The sequence below is a fragment of the Mesoplodon densirostris genome, chromosome 10 (genome assembly GCF_025265405.1).
Source record: "Mesoplodon densirostris isolate mMesDen1 chromosome 10, mMesDen1 primary haplotype, whole genome shotgun sequence".
NCBI classification, from domain to species: domain Eukaryota; kingdom Metazoa; phylum Chordata; class Mammalia; order Artiodactyla; family Ziphiidae; genus Mesoplodon; species Mesoplodon densirostris.
In genome coordinates this window covers 58,147,130-58,163,988 of record NC_082670.1, presented here as the reverse complement: position 1 = coordinate 58,163,988, position 16,859 = coordinate 58,147,130, and the positions used below count along the sequence as shown (strand labels likewise).

The 16,859-nt window shown below is 41.2% G+C and overlaps 1 protein-coding gene across 2 annotated transcripts in view; it reads left to right on the top strand.

Annotated features, from left to right (window-relative positions):
- The first annotated feature begins 183 nt into the window (after window positions 1-183).
- The window catches only part of UBP1 (upstream binding protein 1), a 72,790-nt gene continuing 56,114 nt past the window's right edge, over window positions 184-16,859 (top strand). The window contains exons 1-3 of one of the 2 annotated variants that reach the window (XM_060111026.1): window positions 184-235; window positions 620-811; window positions 16,074-16,225. In XM_060111026.1, the coding sequence (XP_059967009.1) occupies window positions 699-811; window positions 16,074-16,225 (265 nt within the window). In that variant the 5' untranslated portion in view covers window positions 184-235; window positions 620-698. Of the gene's footprint in view, window positions 236-421; window positions 812-16,073; window positions 16,226-16,859 lie in introns of those variants that run through there. The other variant, XM_060111027.1, reaches the window with a different exon arrangement.

The window sequence follows — 16,859 nt, the reverse complement described above, 5'->3', positions numbered from 1 at the left end:
GCGGCTGGGAACCTGCCGCGTGGGCGGGGCCGCGCTGCACGGCCCTACAGTTGCTTCACGTGAAGCGTCGGGAGTGCAGCGAACCTCGGGGCCGTGAGAGGGGGGCTTGGCCCGGTGCGAGCGCGGGGGCGGGGCCGCGGCCGGGGCGGGGCTGGAGGAGGCGGAAGCGGCGAGCGAGCTGGAGCCGGAGCCGTAGCCAAGCCTGCGTCCGGGCCGGCGGGACGGCGTCGGCTGGGTTGGCCGGGGCGGCTGGGCGCTAGAGCCGGGGCGGGCGGGCAGCGGGCCGGGGGTCGAGACCGGGGGTCGGGTGACGGGCGGGCTGAGCTCCCGCCCCCGCGCGGTCCCGGGAGGATGCGGCCGGGGGCCTCGGGGCGGGGCGGGCGGTGGCGGCGGCAGCGCTAGCGGCGCAGGGGGTGGGCGGCGGCGGCATGAGGCGCGGGGCCGGCGTCCGCGGGAGGGAGGCGCTGCCCGCGGCCCGGCCGCTCCCGCTGCAGCTGCTCGCCGGGTTCGCCGTGCCCTGCCCACGGGGCCCTGGCTGTTCTCATCCCGGCCGCCGCCCGGGCTGCCGCTGGTGACCACTCGCCGCGCCGCCGGAGGCTTCACCCGCGCCCTCCCCCAGGACGCGCCCGTGGAGCTCCGGCCTCTTCGCCCCGCTCGCGGAGGCCGCGCTGCGCGCCGGGCGGCGGCGAAGCCGGAAGATGGCCTGGGTGCTCAAGATGGACGAGGTGATCGAGTCCGGGCTGGTGCACGACTTCGACGCCAGCCTCTCGGGCATCGGGCAGGAGCTGGGCGCCGGCGCCTACAGCATGAGGTACCAGTGCCCGGGCGCGGGCGGGCGGGCGGGCGGGCTGGCGGAAGCCTCTGTCTCCTTGGGAAAGGCCTGCACGACCCTGGGCCTCTGACCGCGCCATGGAGCCCCGCGGGCCTCTGCCCACGGCGGGGGCGGGCGACGGAGGGCGGCCCCGCAGGCTTTGGCCCGGGGACCGCCTCTGAGGGCTGCATTTTTGCTGTAAAATACGCCCCGCTGTTAGGATGGCTTGAGTTGGGGGAAGGGACTTCCTTGCCTTGCAAGTGATTTAGAAGCCACTTAGAGCTGGAATACAGTGTACGAAATGCTAGGACTCGTGTTGGGAGAACACTCTCCAGGGCTTTGGCATCAGTTCCTACTCTGTTCTACATTGTAGTCTTTATTGGTTGCAAATTTTAATCACTTGATATTCCAATAGTAATTATATCATAAGTGAAAGTAGCCACAGGGGAGAAAAGCACATTAACTTGGGGTTTTTAATTGTCTCAAAGTGAAGTTTTTCACTAGGGGGGACTACCCTCTGAGGCTGTTTCCTTTTGAAGAAGGCTTTAAGATGCACTGATTGCACCACAAACAAGAGTTTGTTTAGTCTCAGCTGTCTGTACGAGCAGCCATTCATTTTGTTTAATTTTGATAGGTTGAAACAGATCTGAGCTTAGTCTCTCGCCTTTATCCTGAAGAACACTGGGTTTTTCCTATCAGTTTGGCAGCTCTGTATGTTTATTTTTTAAACAGTTTTATGGAAATATAGTTTACTTAGTATACGTTCACCCGATTAAAGTGTAAAATTCAGTGGTTTGGCAATTTTTCGTTAATGCGAATTAAATGAGATTTTGCGAAGAGACTGTTTAAAGTAATGACTGATGTCTTTGACGTGCTGTCCGGTTTCCCAGTAGCTTTCATACCTCTCACTGCAGCTCTGGGGGAGGACAGGGAGCATTAAAGTCCTGAAGAAGAACGACTTCTGGGTCAGAGCAGGCCTTGGATGGTAGGGGCTGCTCCCTGAAATAATTTGGCTTTTAAATCTTAAACGGAAACTCTGAGCTGAAAAGTGGAGATGTTTCTTAGGGTGTGGAAGCACATGGATGAAAGCGTCAGGTCGCTGGTCTCTGACCCTGATTGGGTCTGTGCTGGTCTGCCTGAACTTGGCACTTCCTCTCTCTGCAGCTGTGCAACTTGAGGGCTCTGGATGAGGTGGCTTATTTTCTAGAACAACTGTCTCAGTGTTGAGGAAATTGAGCTACTGAAAGTCATAAGGTCACCCCAGTCGACAGTACAAGAGGCACTGATTCACAGTGAAAACATGTGTGGGCCTCGAGGGCCTTGATGCTCCTTGAGACCCTGGACTTGCAGTGAAGGCAGAAGAGGGCAGGTGAGGCAGATTCAGTGTTTCTTCTCATTTATGGTTAAATGAAGGTTTGCTGCTGAGAGCTTTGCTTACTGAGGGTTATTTGGAGCTTTTACTTTTTTTTCTCGAGTTCTGTTTGTTTCAGTGATTCAGCCAACTAGTGAACTTTTGTTTATGGTCTAGAAGGAAAATCTTGATATTAAACTTTTTCATTACCTTGTCCTTAAAGGTATTTTCTGACATCTTTGTAATTCTGTGTCTTTTTACAACACTTTCCATGGGGACTTTTTCCATTGATTGTTTTTGGTTATTGATTATATGGTATGTGTTATTTAATCTGAATTTTCTAGTATCTTTGAAGGCAAATACCATTTTTAAGGAGCTTATTTAGTTTTTTGTACTTAATTGGGTCCTCAAGAGGAGCCAGGAGAGTACTTGCCTCTTGCAAATTCAAGGCCAATTATTTCAAATACAAATTTAGGAAAACTCCAAGATTGCCTTGATCTGGAGAAGGTTTGAAGAAGGCTTTAGGCTGTTGCAGTCCTCCTTTGATGGCCTTTACGCTTCCCAAGCCCGGCCCTGGAGCTGAGGGGCAGTGGCCTCCTTTCCTCAGGCATCGGGGACATTCCCCAGCTCCAGGGAAGTAAGGCTCATGATTCTTGTCTATTTCATTTGTTCTCTCAAATTCAAGAAACAAACTTGAGGCGCTAAACTTGAAATTATTGGAAAAGTGACTTCTTGATAAAAATTTGCTCTGGAGGCAGCTTTCCATTTTTCTTTCAATGTGAAGTATGCTTGAGGGACTTCCCTGGAGGTCCAGTGGTTAAGACTCCACGCTTCCACTGCGGAGTGGTAGGGGAACTAAGATCCCACCTGCCACGCAGTGCGGCCAAAAAAAAAAAACCCTAATTGAAGTATGCTTACTGTATTTGTTTTTTGTATGGCTTAAACCAAGAGGTATTTCTAAAGGCTTCTTTAGGAAATGATTTCTTCAGCTTTGAAGGAAGATAGCATGAAAGAAGCGTGGTTTCTCTCAGTAGTCTGACAATTTAGAAATATATATTTGCATTAAATGATGTAGGCTGATAGTATTGGGATATGATGAGGCTAATTTCTGGTAAAATCTTTGCTTCCCTTTTTTTTTTCTACACTCTGGTTCTTATTGTCTGTTTGTGTTCTTCTGTGTGTACTCTGGTACCCCATTTGTATGTGAGGCATAGGCTGCTGCAGATTCTGTTTGAAATGAGGCGGGTCATAAATGTTCTTTAAAATCTTAGTTACAACATTAGGAGTCTAGAGATGGTTGAAGAGACCCTAGGAAGCTAATAGACCAATCCTTTTCTTGTAAGTGTGTAAACCAAAGTTTGTAGTTGTTAAAGCGATTGTCAGTGGCACCACCATTCCAAGTGAGGACTGAGTTTCCCCTCACTGAATAAAGGCCGAAACCCATTGTAACTTGAAATCTGGGTCATTCATGTTTTGTGAAGTAAGGAGCAGATAACCAAAGGACTTGAAAAAGTAAAACTCATTAAAACTCTCCTAGGAGGGTCTTTTGGGCCACCTGGTAATTTTATTTCCATCTTAAGTGTTCACATGACATGTATAATCTATAATAAGTTAACTTTCAGGATTTAACGAGTAATTTGAAAAATGAAAGTAATGTGAATTCTTTATGCATAAAAACTTTTAAAATATTAAATTATTACTTTACAAAGGGCATTGGTCTGAGCCCTCTTAAACTCCACTATGGTATACATCTGTTTTGAAACAAAAGGTATACTTTACATATTCTTAAGTGAGAGGTACATTCATAGTTTACAAATAATTTGCTAACTCAAAACTGGTTTGGGGTGAAGACAGATTTCCTATATTGATTGAAAGATTAAAATGTCAGTTTATAGACCCTTTGAGGTAATGGAAATATTTCAACTTTGATCAGTGTTAAGTTAGTAAAAGATTACAAAGGGTATGGTTTATTATATAGCTATTAATAGCTTATAATTTTCTTTGGGTCTCATGCTAAAGCAGAATGTCCTTGAGTAGGTGACATTTCTTGGAAGTATAGAAAATTTTCAGGATCAGTGAAATTTGAACAATTTATCAGGGTGGTACCTGAGACTGCTTCCAGAATTGGCAATAATTTCTATAAAATTTCTCATTTCAAATTTTAAAAACATTTTCTGGGTTTAATCTTGAAAGAATTTAATAAATTGTTGATAAAAAAAGATACTCACTTCAGAGTATAGTATCCATATTGGACCTTAAAGCAGGGATTGGCAAATCTTTTCTATAAAAGGCCAGATAGCAAATACTTAAGGCTTTGTAGGCCAGAGGGTCTCTGTCACTCTGTTTTGTTTGTTTACAACCCTTTAAAAAAATGTAAAAACCATTCTTAGGTCCTGGTTGTACAAAAACAGGCCAGCTGGGTTTGACATTTGGGCTGTAGCTTGCTGACCCCTGCTGTAAAGGATAGATTCTAATAATATACTTTGATTGCCTTGGAAAAACATTTGCTGAGTATTGAAACCTTATTTTCAAAAAGTAATTTTTATGTAGACTAAGAACTCAGCTAATTTATGTACATCCTATTGTTTGTCCATAGATTTTATTGTGTTCAATTTTTAAAATCAGGTGTTCCCTCCCCGCACTAAGATTCAGTACAGTTTATGCCCTTCAATCAGGGCTGTTTGAAACTTGGTAGTTTATTGATACGGTCTCATAAATGTGGTATGTTTCATCAGAGTGACACTTGTTAGTTTGCTAGGACAACTTGAACATTTACTTTTGGTGGAAATACCATCTGATGGTTCATCTTATTTTGCTGTAAGTTCTGTGACTGAATTTAAAAGAACTTCTGTAATATTTATTTTGCTTGCTTTGGGACATATCTGATACATGGTTGTGAACCTCTTCTGTGTTGAACCTTGGTAGTAGAGTCTTTTTGTTTTAAACTTTCTGAGTTTATGAGTTAGGAGTTTATGTTTACAAGTTAAAAAGATTGTGTAGATAGTTGACATATACCCTTTACCCAGCTTCTCCTACTTCCATAACCAGAATACAGTCTTCAAAACTGCCTTGGTGCAGAACTGTTACCTAAAGTGCAAAACTCATTTGAATTTCACAGGGTTTTTTTCTCTATTGCCCCTTTTCTAGTCCAGGTTCCAATCTAGGATCCCATATTGCATTTAGTCTTTACCTCCTTCAACAACAATTCCTTAGCCTTTCCTTCTCTTTTATGACTCTGACACTTCTGCTATGTAGTGGTCAGAACCGTTGTTAAACACATAAAAATTTTTTGGAAGCAACAATGGAACACCTGTGAATACTATTTAGCTTTTAAAGGATCTCTGTCATTTTAGCAGAATGATTTTTTTAAGGCTCATTTTTATTTTATTTTATTTTTTTATTTTTTGGCTATGCTGTGCAGCATGTGGGATCCTAGTTCCCCGACCAAGGATTGAACCCACGCCCCCTGCATTGGAAGTGCAGTCTTAACCACTGGACCTCCAGGGAAGTCCCAGCAGAACGATTTTGAGTAGAGTAGGACCACTGTTGATGTCATTCATTTATAGATTACTTTGTCTCAGTCTACCTGAATAGAATGGTATGCTGTGTCCTTTGTAGTCTCTTCATAATCAAGAACTTTTAAACTTTATTAATTTATTTGAAATAACAATTACAAACCATTATATATTACCACAAATATATTTTACTAAAAAACTTTTCGGAAACAAAACACTTTGTGAGAAGAGTGGTATTGTCTTACACTTGCAAATTTCTTTTTCTTTTTTTAACATCTTTATTAGAGTTTAATTGCTTTACAATGGTATGTTAGTTTCTGCTTTATAACAAAGTGAATCAGCTATACATACACATATATCCCCATATCTCTTCCCTCTTGCGTCTCCCTCTCTCCCATCCTCCCTATCCCACCCCTCTAGGTGGTCACAAAGCACCGAGCTAATCACCCTGTGCTATGCGGCCGCTTCCCACTAGCTATCTTGTTTTATATTTGGTAGTGTATATATGTCCATGCCACTCTCTCACTTTGTCCCAGCTTACCCTACCCCCTCCCCATGTCCTCAAGTCCATTCTCTAGTAGGTCTGCATCTTTATTCCCATCCTGCCCCTAGGTTCTTCATAACCATTTTTTTTTTTTAGATTCCATATATATGTGTTAGCATACAGTATTTGTTTTTCTCTTCCTGACTTACTTCACTCTGTATGACAGACTCTGGGTCCATCCACCTCACTGCACATAACTCAATTTCATTTCTTTTTATGGCTGAGTAATATTCCATTGTATATATATGCCACATCTTCTTTATCCATTCATCTGTCGATGGCCACTTAGGTTGCTTCCATGTCCTGGCTATTGTAAATAGAGCTGCAGTGAATGTTGTGGTACATGACTCTTTTTGAATTATGGTTTTCTCAGGGTATATGCCCAGTAGTGGGATTGCTGGGTCATATGGTAGTTCTGTTTTTAGTTTTTTTAAGGGACGTCCATACTGTTCTCCATAGAGGCTGTATCAATTTACATTCCCACCAACAGTGCAAGAGGGTTCCCTTTCCTCCAAACCCTCTCCAGCATTTATTGTTTGTAGATTTTTTGATGCTGGCCATTCTGACTGGTGTGAGGTGATTCCTCATGGTAGTTATGATTTGCATTTCTCTAATGATTGATGTTGAGCATTCTTTCATATGTTTATTGGCGGTCTGTATTATCTTCTTTGGAGAAATGTCTGTTTATGTCTTCTGCCCATTTTTGGATTGGGTTGTTGGTTTTTAATATTGAGCTGCATAAGCTGCTTGTAGGTTTTGGAGATACATCCTTTGTCAGTTGCTTCATTTGCAAATATTTTCTCGCATTCTGAGGGTTGTTGTTTCGTCTTGTGTATGGTTTCCTTTGCTGTGCAAAAGCTTTTAAGTTTCATTAGGTCTGATTTGTTTATTTTTTTAATTTCAATTTCTCTAGGAGGTGGGTCGAAAAGGATCTTGCTGTGATTTATGTCATTGAGTGTTCTGCCTATGTTTTCCTCTAAGCAAACTTCTTTAATATTTGGTGTAGAAAGCAGATGGATTCTCTTATCTGCTATTGGAATATATTGTTTTGGTTGACATATGTGAAGAAAATCCAGCCTCACGTAGATATGTGTTTGGAAAGGGGGAGATTATTTTAATAGCTCTTTCAGATCATTTTGGAAAGTCGTCTGATAATATACCAGCACTTGAAAAGTGGTAGTTTCTTAAAGTTACAGTGTGGAATCTGAAACTGTATCAATGTACTTTTTGTACTATTACATTAGAATCAATTTGTCTGTTTTGAACTTTGATTGGGTCTCTTACCCTGAGTAATTTTGAAATATGCATGCATTGGTCATTTAGAAAATAATGATTTCTTGAGTTATGCAGATCTTCTAAATGTTGACATTTTTCTCTATGCAGTATCAGAAAATCATATTCCTTAGTATCACCACTGTCCCATTAGAGAAAGTACATGGTGGAGGGTGCAGATTTTATCATTGGTAACAAATGCTATCACAGTTATTTTCCTTGAAATGATAGGCTCACTTTATTCATTTTTGAGGAAATTTCTGTCAGATACTCAGGTATGAAGAATCATAGTTTGTCAATATTTATTTCAAGTAAAATGATACTCTGTGAGAGAAGCTGCTAGATCAGCTCACAGAGCATAATTTCATAAAAAAACTTTTCCTTGAGACAACCAGATGTGCAGCAGAAATACATCATACCTACCCAGGGACCAATATTTAATAAAATTAATACTTTTTATACAATGACTGCTAGTGTAGCTTGGTGCCACTGCCTTGATTCATGCCAAGGCACCTGCAGTTTTAACCACCATCGGTTTTGTGCAAATGTCAACTGAGTGAGAAAGGCAAATAATGGTTCAGTGTTAATCTGAGAATAGGTTTGACCTCCTGAACCCCTGAAAATCTCAGGTTCCCCAGGATTCCACGGACCACACTTGGAGAATCTCTGGTCTAATGTGTGCCTAGAGCTTGGATACTTAAAATATTTTCTACTAAATTAAAAACAAACTAGAGTTCAGAGAGTCCCAGTGTCACTCAACAAAGGGCAGAGCTGGGATTTGAAGCTTCAGAGTTGGGATCTGACCTCCACTTCTTCCCATTGCACCCTTTGGCTGCCCACCAATGAATAACTGAGAAGTCTTCTCAAAGTAGAAGAAGATAATCTTTCTGGATAGGAGAAAAATCGGTTGGGAATGCTATATATATACTTTTTTTTTTTCTTGCGGTAGCTTTTTTTTTTTCCCTTTTTCTTCTCTCCAGGACCTTGCTGAACTTATTAGTTCTAATAATTTGTAGGATCTCAGGTTTCCTAGTTGATATCTTTAAATAATGATAGATTTATTTCTTCCTGTGTAATCTTTTTTTTTTTTTAATATTTAGTTTTTGGCTGCATCGGGTCTTAGTTGTGGTGCACGGGCTCTTCTTTGTGGTGAGCGGGCTTCTCTCTAGCTGTGGTATGTGGGCTTTGTAGTTGCGGCACGTGGGCTTAGTAACTGCGGTGAACAGGCTTAGTTGCACTGTGGCATGTGGGATCTTAGTTCCCTGGCCAGGGATCGAACCAGCGTCCCCTGCGTTGCAAGATGGATTCTTAACCACTGGACCAACAGGGAAGTCCCACTTCCTGTGTAATCTTTACTTTTCATTTTCTTGCCTTAGTGTGTGGTCTAGCCTTCACTGCAGTGTTGTTTAGAAGCACTAAGAATTTGAATCTTCAGTCTTCTTACTGATTAGAGAATGCTTCCAAAGTTTCATAAATAGGTTGTCTCTGTTTATAGCTGAGATTGGTCCTCAATTTTCTTTTCTTTTTTTTTTTTTTTTTTGGTTCTCCTGTCCTTAAAAAAAAAACATTAAGGCTGTATCAGCTTCAAGTGAGCAGGAGAGCTTTCTCTTTATGAGCTAAACTTTTTTTTTTTTTTTGCGGTGCGTGGTCCCCTGCATCGGCAGGCAGACTCTCAACCACTGCACCACCAGGGAAGCCCTGAGCTAGACATTTTTGTGTGAGGTGGGACTTAACTGTTTCTTCAAGGTTTTGTAAAGCTCACCTGGAATACAGCATTTGGTGATTTTAATGGTTTGTTTGTTTGTTGTTTTTTTTTTTTTGCATGAGTAGATGTTTGACTGCCTGTGTAGTTTATTTAATGAGCATAGGAAATATACAATTTATCTATCTTACCCAGCTGTGGGAATTTTTTTTCCAGATTTTTTTTTAACTGATCTCCATGATGTTTGTGATTACTCCCTTTCTTTCACTCCATGTATTGCTTGTGTCTTTTCCTTCTTCTGTGACCTATTTCAGAGGTTTGTCTATATCTAATATTTTGTAAGAAATCAAATTTTGGTTTTGTTTTTCTCCTCTGTTGCATTTTCTTTTATTTTTGTGGTCTTCCTTCTTGATTACGCTTGTTATTTTCCACCTTCTTTAGTTAGGTGCTTTGTCCTTGGTTTTGGGTGTGTGTTTTCTAATAGATGCATTTATGGCTACATATTTATCTGTAAGTCTCTCTTCCAAGGTTTTGTGTTTTGTTTTTTGTTTTTTTTGGCTGCGTCGGGTCTTCATTGCTGTGCACGGGTTTTCTCTAGTTGTGATGAGTGGGGGCTACTCTTCGTTGCAGTGCACGGGCTTCTCATGTGGTGGCTATATATGCATCTATATATTTATATATCTATATATTTATAACTGAAATGAACTTTTCATTTTCTTTTCTAGTTTTGCTTGTACCTAGTTTTGATTTCAAAATTACCTAAGTCTTAATAACATGAATTAGGAAGTATTTCCTCTGCTTCTGTCCTGTTGAGAAGGGTGTAAGAGCTGCCATTGAAAGTTCGCTAGAATTCCCCAAAAGTTTACTCTGGGGGAATATAAACCACAATATCAGTCTCTGTAGGATTATTTTTTAAAGCTTTTTTTGTTTTGTTTTGTTTTTTGGCTGCTTTGGGTCTGCGTTGCTGCATGCTGGCTTTCTCTAGTTGCGGCGAGCGGGTGCTACTCTTCATTGCAGTGCATGGGCTTCTCACTGTGGTGGCTTCTCTTCTTGCAGAGCACGGGCTCTAGGCACATGGGCTTCAGTAGTTGCAGCACGCAGCCTCAGTAGTTGGGGCACGCGGGCTTAGTTGCTTTGCGGCATGTAGGATCTTCCAGGGCCAGGGATAGAACCCGTGTCCCCTGCATTGGCAGGTGGATTCTTAACCACTGAGCCACCAGGGAAGTCCTGCTTTTTATGTCTTGAAGAAAGCCTTGGTGTTATTTCCTAGGGAGTTGTTCATCTTACCCATATTTTCAAATATGTTGACATAAAGTTGTTAATAATATTCTCATCTTATTAGTTTTTATATCGTTAGTTATATCTTTTTTTTTACTCATACTGATTAGTGCCTTCTCTTTTTGATCAGTCTTTCCTAGACATGTATCTCATTTTTTAGGGCACACTGGGCCAGTCCTTTTGTGCACTTGATTCTTGTTTGCCAGGAGTAGGAGAAGTTCCAGATTTTTTAAAAATTTATTTATTTTATTTAATTTATTTTTGGCTGCACTGGGTCTTTGTTGCTGTGCGTGGGTTTTCTCTAGTTGCAGCAAGCGGGGGGCTACTCTTCGTTGCAGTGTGCGGGTCTCTCATTGAAGTGGCTTCTCTTGTTGCGGAGCATGGGCTCTAGGCGCGCGGGCTTCAGTAGTTGTGGCTCACGGGCTCAGTAGCTGTGGCTCACAGGCTCTAGAGTGCAGGCTCAGTAGTTGTGGTGCACGGGCTTAGTTGCTCCGTGGCATGTGGGATCTTCCCGGACCAGGGCTTGAACCCCTGTCCCCTGCATTGGCAGGTGGATTCCCAATCACTGCACTATCAAGGAAGCCCCACTACTGCTGTCTTAATTCTTGGTGATTTCAAAAGATATTTAAATGGGACTGCCAGTAACCTGACACTTCTGTTTCTTGATTATCTTTCTTACAATGACATGATCTCAGCTACTCAATCCTATGGTCATAGGTTAGACCTTGACATTACCAGTCATGCAGCCGACCTGTAATCTCAAATTCAGAGTTCACCTGCTGCCCCCTGCCCTTCACTCACTACCTCATTACCCTCCTCCTGCCATCACTGAACCCATGAAGATCTACAATCACTGGTGCTGCTCTCAGTTCACTGCTCCTTACCCTCTTGAACTCCTGTTTTCTTCCCCAGCCAGTTTAAGTTTCCCTGGTCAATCATTGTAATTACTTTTTGCACATACCTTTGTCTCCCTTGCCCCCTCTTGCTTTATTCCCTTCTCCTGTTTTTTATTTTAATAAAACTGTAACCCTGATTAAATTTGATTCTTCACCTCTTTACTTAGGTAGCTGAATGTGGCTCTAAGGAAGCACTGATTGGGCCTCACTGGAAATCCATGACCTCAGCTCTCAAGTGCATCCTTTTGCTGCTCAGTGGTCTCACCTCAGTGCCCTTGTCCAGTCCCTCTCCAGTCCAGTTCCTTTCCAGCTCTCCGTAAGGATGGGGTGGCTCCATCTCAGACCCACACCTCTTCCTCCTAGGGCCTACTTTCAGTTGATTTCCATACTTGGTACTTTACTGAGAAAATTGAACTTCCACATGACTGTACTGGCTTATAAGTTTTTCTTGGTGTATTTAGGTGTGGTTTTTTAAATTATTTATGTTTCTTTGGTTATTTGGGGTTCTTGAATCAGTGAATTAGTGTATTTCATCAATTCTGGAATTTGCTTAGCCTTTATCTCAAATAATTGCCTCTACCCCATTCTTTTCTGAGACTTCAATGTGAAATCTTCTCACTTTGTCTTTTCTTTCTTAACATCTCTTCTGCATTTTCTATCATTTTGCTCTCCATGCTGCCTTCTGGATAACTTCTTTTACCTATATTCCAGATTCCTTATATATCTTCATTTCTGTGTGAGCTGTTATTAAATATGAGTTCTTAATTTTAGCAATTTTATCTTCCGGTTCTCAAAATTCTATTTGTTCCTTTACAGGTTTGCTGTCCCTTGAAATTGCCGGTTCCTTGCAGATCTTTTCAGGCTTATCTTTTATTTCTTTCAACAGAGTAAGCTTAATTTTATCATACGGATTCAGTAATTCTGGCATCTTGAAGTCTTTGGTGGGTATTGGTCTTTGTCCAATCAGCAAAGAGAGAACACTGAGATGTTTCAAGCCGAGAAGGATTTAGTGAAGTATTTGATTGCAAAGGTGCTAGAAGGATTTAGGGAGGAGAGTTGGCTGCCGGAGGCATGGCTGCTGATGCCCTGAGCTCTCCTGCAGCTATGGTTGCCTGCTTCTCCTCTTTCCCACTCCCTTTTAATTTCCCACCAGTGCTTCTTCCCTTTGGAGCAACCTAGGAAGATTCCAGCTGGCAAGAAGTCTTGTATATGTAGTTTTCAGGCCTCTAACCCTCTGCAACAAAGGCAGAAAAGAACTGAATACCAACAGACAGAGTCTTCTCTTGGTTCTTGCTCCTAAAGTCGTGTTTGTCTTTGTGTGCCTGGTTATTTTTGGATACTGGTATTTCAGAATTACTTGGAATAATTCAAAGCCTTGAGTCTTTTCATCTGCTTGTCAGATCCCTGGGCGGCCTATCTGTCTGGGATATGAGGTGACAAAATCAGGTGAATACCAGAAATTTCTTATGGTTCAGCCTGGTAGAAATTATGACATTAAATTATCTGGAGACCTAGTTTTTCATTTTAGTAATAATTGATTACCAGTGCTACAATTCATTCATCAATTTAACAGATATTTGAGCTCCTTCTTTGTGCTAGATGCTGGAGTTAGTCAGTGAAGAGAAACCAATTTGGGGGGTGGTTATATACTTATGGAGGATACAAATTTAAGTCTCGTATACTGTTGGAAAATGAAACGCTTTGTGGATAAATAGAGCAGGAAAGGAGAAACTGGGAGTACAGATGGGAAGATTACAGTTGTCACTGGAAAGGTGACATTTGAATGAAATGAGCCAGTAGGACATCAGCAGAAGAGGGGCCAATGCAGAGGCCCTGGAAAAGGCGGGGAAGGAGGCTGGCTGAGGCAGAGAGACTGTGGGTGGGTAGGTGAAAAGGAGAGAAGAGCAGATTGCGTAGGGCCTTGTCCGACCTTGTAGGGACTCTGGTTTCGAAAGTGAGCTGATGGGGAGAGTTCAAAGGAATGAAATGATCTGAATTCTGTTTGAAGAGGCTTTCTCTGGCTGCTGTGTTGGTTGGAATGCATTTTCTTTCTAATTAAGTAAAAAATTAATTGGGATTTCATTAACAAATGATCTCTATGTATTTATATGTTAAGTTTATTCAAGAGTCTTTTAGCACCTACCATGAGCATAGTAGCCTATAACCAAGTGAATAAAATGGTGGTTGCCTTCTAGAATCTGAAGCAAATAAAATTTTATTTACTATGTGTAACAGTTTACTTACAAATAGCCATTCTTATGCAGTCTGATGTCTTATTTTGATGACCTGTATGTAATGATCAACCCAAGCAGTTAGTGTTAAGATCTTAAAATTATTCTCCATGTCACTTTTTAGTATAATTAACTAAATTCATCTGAGTTATAACTCTCATCTCATTTTTTATTTCTTTCTCACCAAGAGAACTTTTTTTTTTTTTTTGGCTGCACCATGTCGCTTGTGGGCTTTTAGTTCCCCGACTAGGGATTGAACCCAGGCCCTCACCAGTGAGAGCATGGAGTCCTAACCACTGGACCACCAAGGAATTCTCTCAACAAGGGAACTTGAAATGCTTACATATATATGACATAGAATATGTATGTATTTTCATCTACCATGGAGCCACTTTGACTGCTATGGTTGTTTTTAATAAAGAGAGCTGCTCTGAGTCTTAAAGTACCATTTTAAAGTTTTCTGAAAAGTTTTTATATCTGCTCCAACGTTTTTATCCCTGTCCTAGAGGAAGGCTTGGGACCATTCCTGGCTATGTGTTCCTCAGTTATACTTTTGACTTAGGAGTGTTTTGACAGTTCCTAGGTATAAATAAAGGAGAAGGAGAATTAGTGGGTAATTCAGTCCCTGACTAATCAGTCTGGTGCTTTAATAGAAATGTATGTGGGAGGAGGGAATGCAGGGTTTCCCTTTCATTTCATTTATTTCCACATTTTGCTTTTAAATTGAATTTAATTAAAATGGGGTAGCCAGATATCTGAGTCAGTTAACAGCTTGTAAGAAGAAATAAACAATTCAGACAAGCCTTTGCTGTTCTTGTTGTTATAGTAGTTATTCATTTGGATATTTTGCTGTTTTACCTTTTATTGAGAAATGGACATAGAAAAACCATCGAGATATAAATGTACAGCTCAGTGAATTATCTCAAAAAAAGAAATACCCACCCTTCATATGTTAATGGTGGGAGTGTAAAATGGTGCAGTCACTTTGTAAAACAGTTTAGCAGTTTCTCAAAAGGTAAAGAGTTACCATATGACTCAACAATTCTACTTCTAGTATATATCCAAGGGAATTAAACATGTCTACACAAAAATACATGCAAGTGTTCATAGCAGCATTATTCATAATCAAAAAAATGGAAACAAGCCAAAGGTCCATCATCCAATGATGGATAAACAGAATGTGGTATATTCATACAATGGAATATCATTTGGCCTTAAAAAGGAATGAAGTACTGATAACATGCTACAACATGAATGGACTTGAAAACATACTGAAAGAAGCAAGTCACAAAAGGCCACATGATTCTTTTTGCATTAAATGTCCAGAATAGGCAAATCCATAGAGACAAAGCAAATCAGTGGTTGCCAGGGTGGGGGGATAGGGAGTGACTGCTAAGGGTATGAGATTTCTTTCTGAGGTGCTGAAAATGTTCTGGAATTAGATAGTGGTGAAGACTATACAACTCTGTGAATATATTAAAAAAACACTGAATTATACACTTTAAAAGGGTGAATTTTGTGGTATGTAAATTATACCTCAGCTGCTTTTTTTTTTTAAAGGCAAACCAAACACATCCATGTGTGTTTAACCACCAAAGTTAACAGAATATAGACAGTACCCCAGAAGACCCCCCATCCCCCTCCCAATCAATGACCCAAGTTATTCTTGGGGGGAAAAATAGCAGCTGTTTCCACTACTGTTTGCTTCTCAGAAGAAGCCATTGTTTTAGACTAAGTATGAAGCTTTATGCTCTCAGCGTTTAGCTAGGACCAGCAGGGATCTTTTTGTAAAATACCATTTAATCACATGCTTCTTTGTGATTTCATGTGCCAGTGTGACCTACCTTTCAAAACAGGTGGCTGTGTACTCTTGCTTTTATTTATTTTTTAATAGAAATGAGTTTAAAGTTTTTAACTAATTTTTTTCACGTAACTTTTTTTTTTTGTACCACATGTATTATTAGCCTGATCTCTTTATCAGTAGTTTGGACTTAACTATTAAATATTTCTTATTTTAATTTAAATATTTCTTATTTTAATGCTCTGCCTAATCATCGGCACCCCCCCCCCCCAACTCACACTAGAGGTATTGTTTATTAAAACTATCTTTTGGGGCTTCCCTGGTGGCGCAGTGGTTGAGAGTCCGCCTGCCGATGCAGGGGACACAGGTTCGTGCCCCGGCCTGGGAAGATCCCACATGCCGCAGAGTGGCTGGGCCCGTGAGCCATGGCTGCTGAGCCTGCGCATCTGGAGCCTGTGCTCTGCAACAGGAGAGGCCACAACAGTGAGAGGCCCGCGTACCGCAAAAAAACTATCTTTTGGGGGAGCCAGATTAGCATTAATAGTTCTTTTATTCTACATATCATATCTGATCTTAAATTTTAAAAGAAACTACCCCTAAATATTTTTATATGTTTTAAAATGTTTTAAACCCAGAATAAGGTCAGTGTTGATATTTTTTTTTGCTTTTCAGCGATGTCTTGGCATTGCCAATTTTCAAGCAGGAAGATTCCAGCCTTCCATTGGATGACGAAACCAAACACCCACCCTTCCAGTATGTGATGTGTGCAGCAACGTCACCAGCTGTGAAGCTGCACGACGAAACGCTCACGTACTTGAACCAAGGTTGGTATGGCTGCGTCACACTTTAAGAGTTCACAAAAATCTGAAATAGTGTTTTGGCATTGCAGCCTAGATTAATGGTAATAATTGAAAATTGATTCTTTTTCTCAATTTTTACAACTTTAGTTGTAAAATTGTAGGAATTTTAGTGTGAGCCAACAAAGCAATTGTTTGTGGAAACTTATTTGCACAAAGAGGGTCTGTGGAACAAGATTTATTATAGGATTTCTTTAGACAGACTCCAAAGGAGGAGCAGGTAATAAAGGATGTCAGTTATTTTTAGGAACATGGTTTCAGTGTGGAACTTGAGAATGAATCAGAAGTCCAGCTAGCAAGGGACTTGGTCTCAGGAACGAAACAGGTTTGTGTTGATAATAGACTGCAGCAAGGTGGAGTCTGTGGCTATAAAGTAAACTGCGTCAAATCTTGTCTACACTTAATGAGAATACTATGTTACGGTGATATGAAAGCAAGAGTGGGCAGAATGGAAAATAGAGATGTGAGGGTAGGATATACAGCTGGAAAGAGTAAAGGATTTTTTTTGAGGTGCTCTCAGCAGTTTGGGCACTGGCCAATGTGACTTACCAATGTAAACAAAAGTACTTAGTTATGCAGGAATTCATTTGTTGGAGACGTA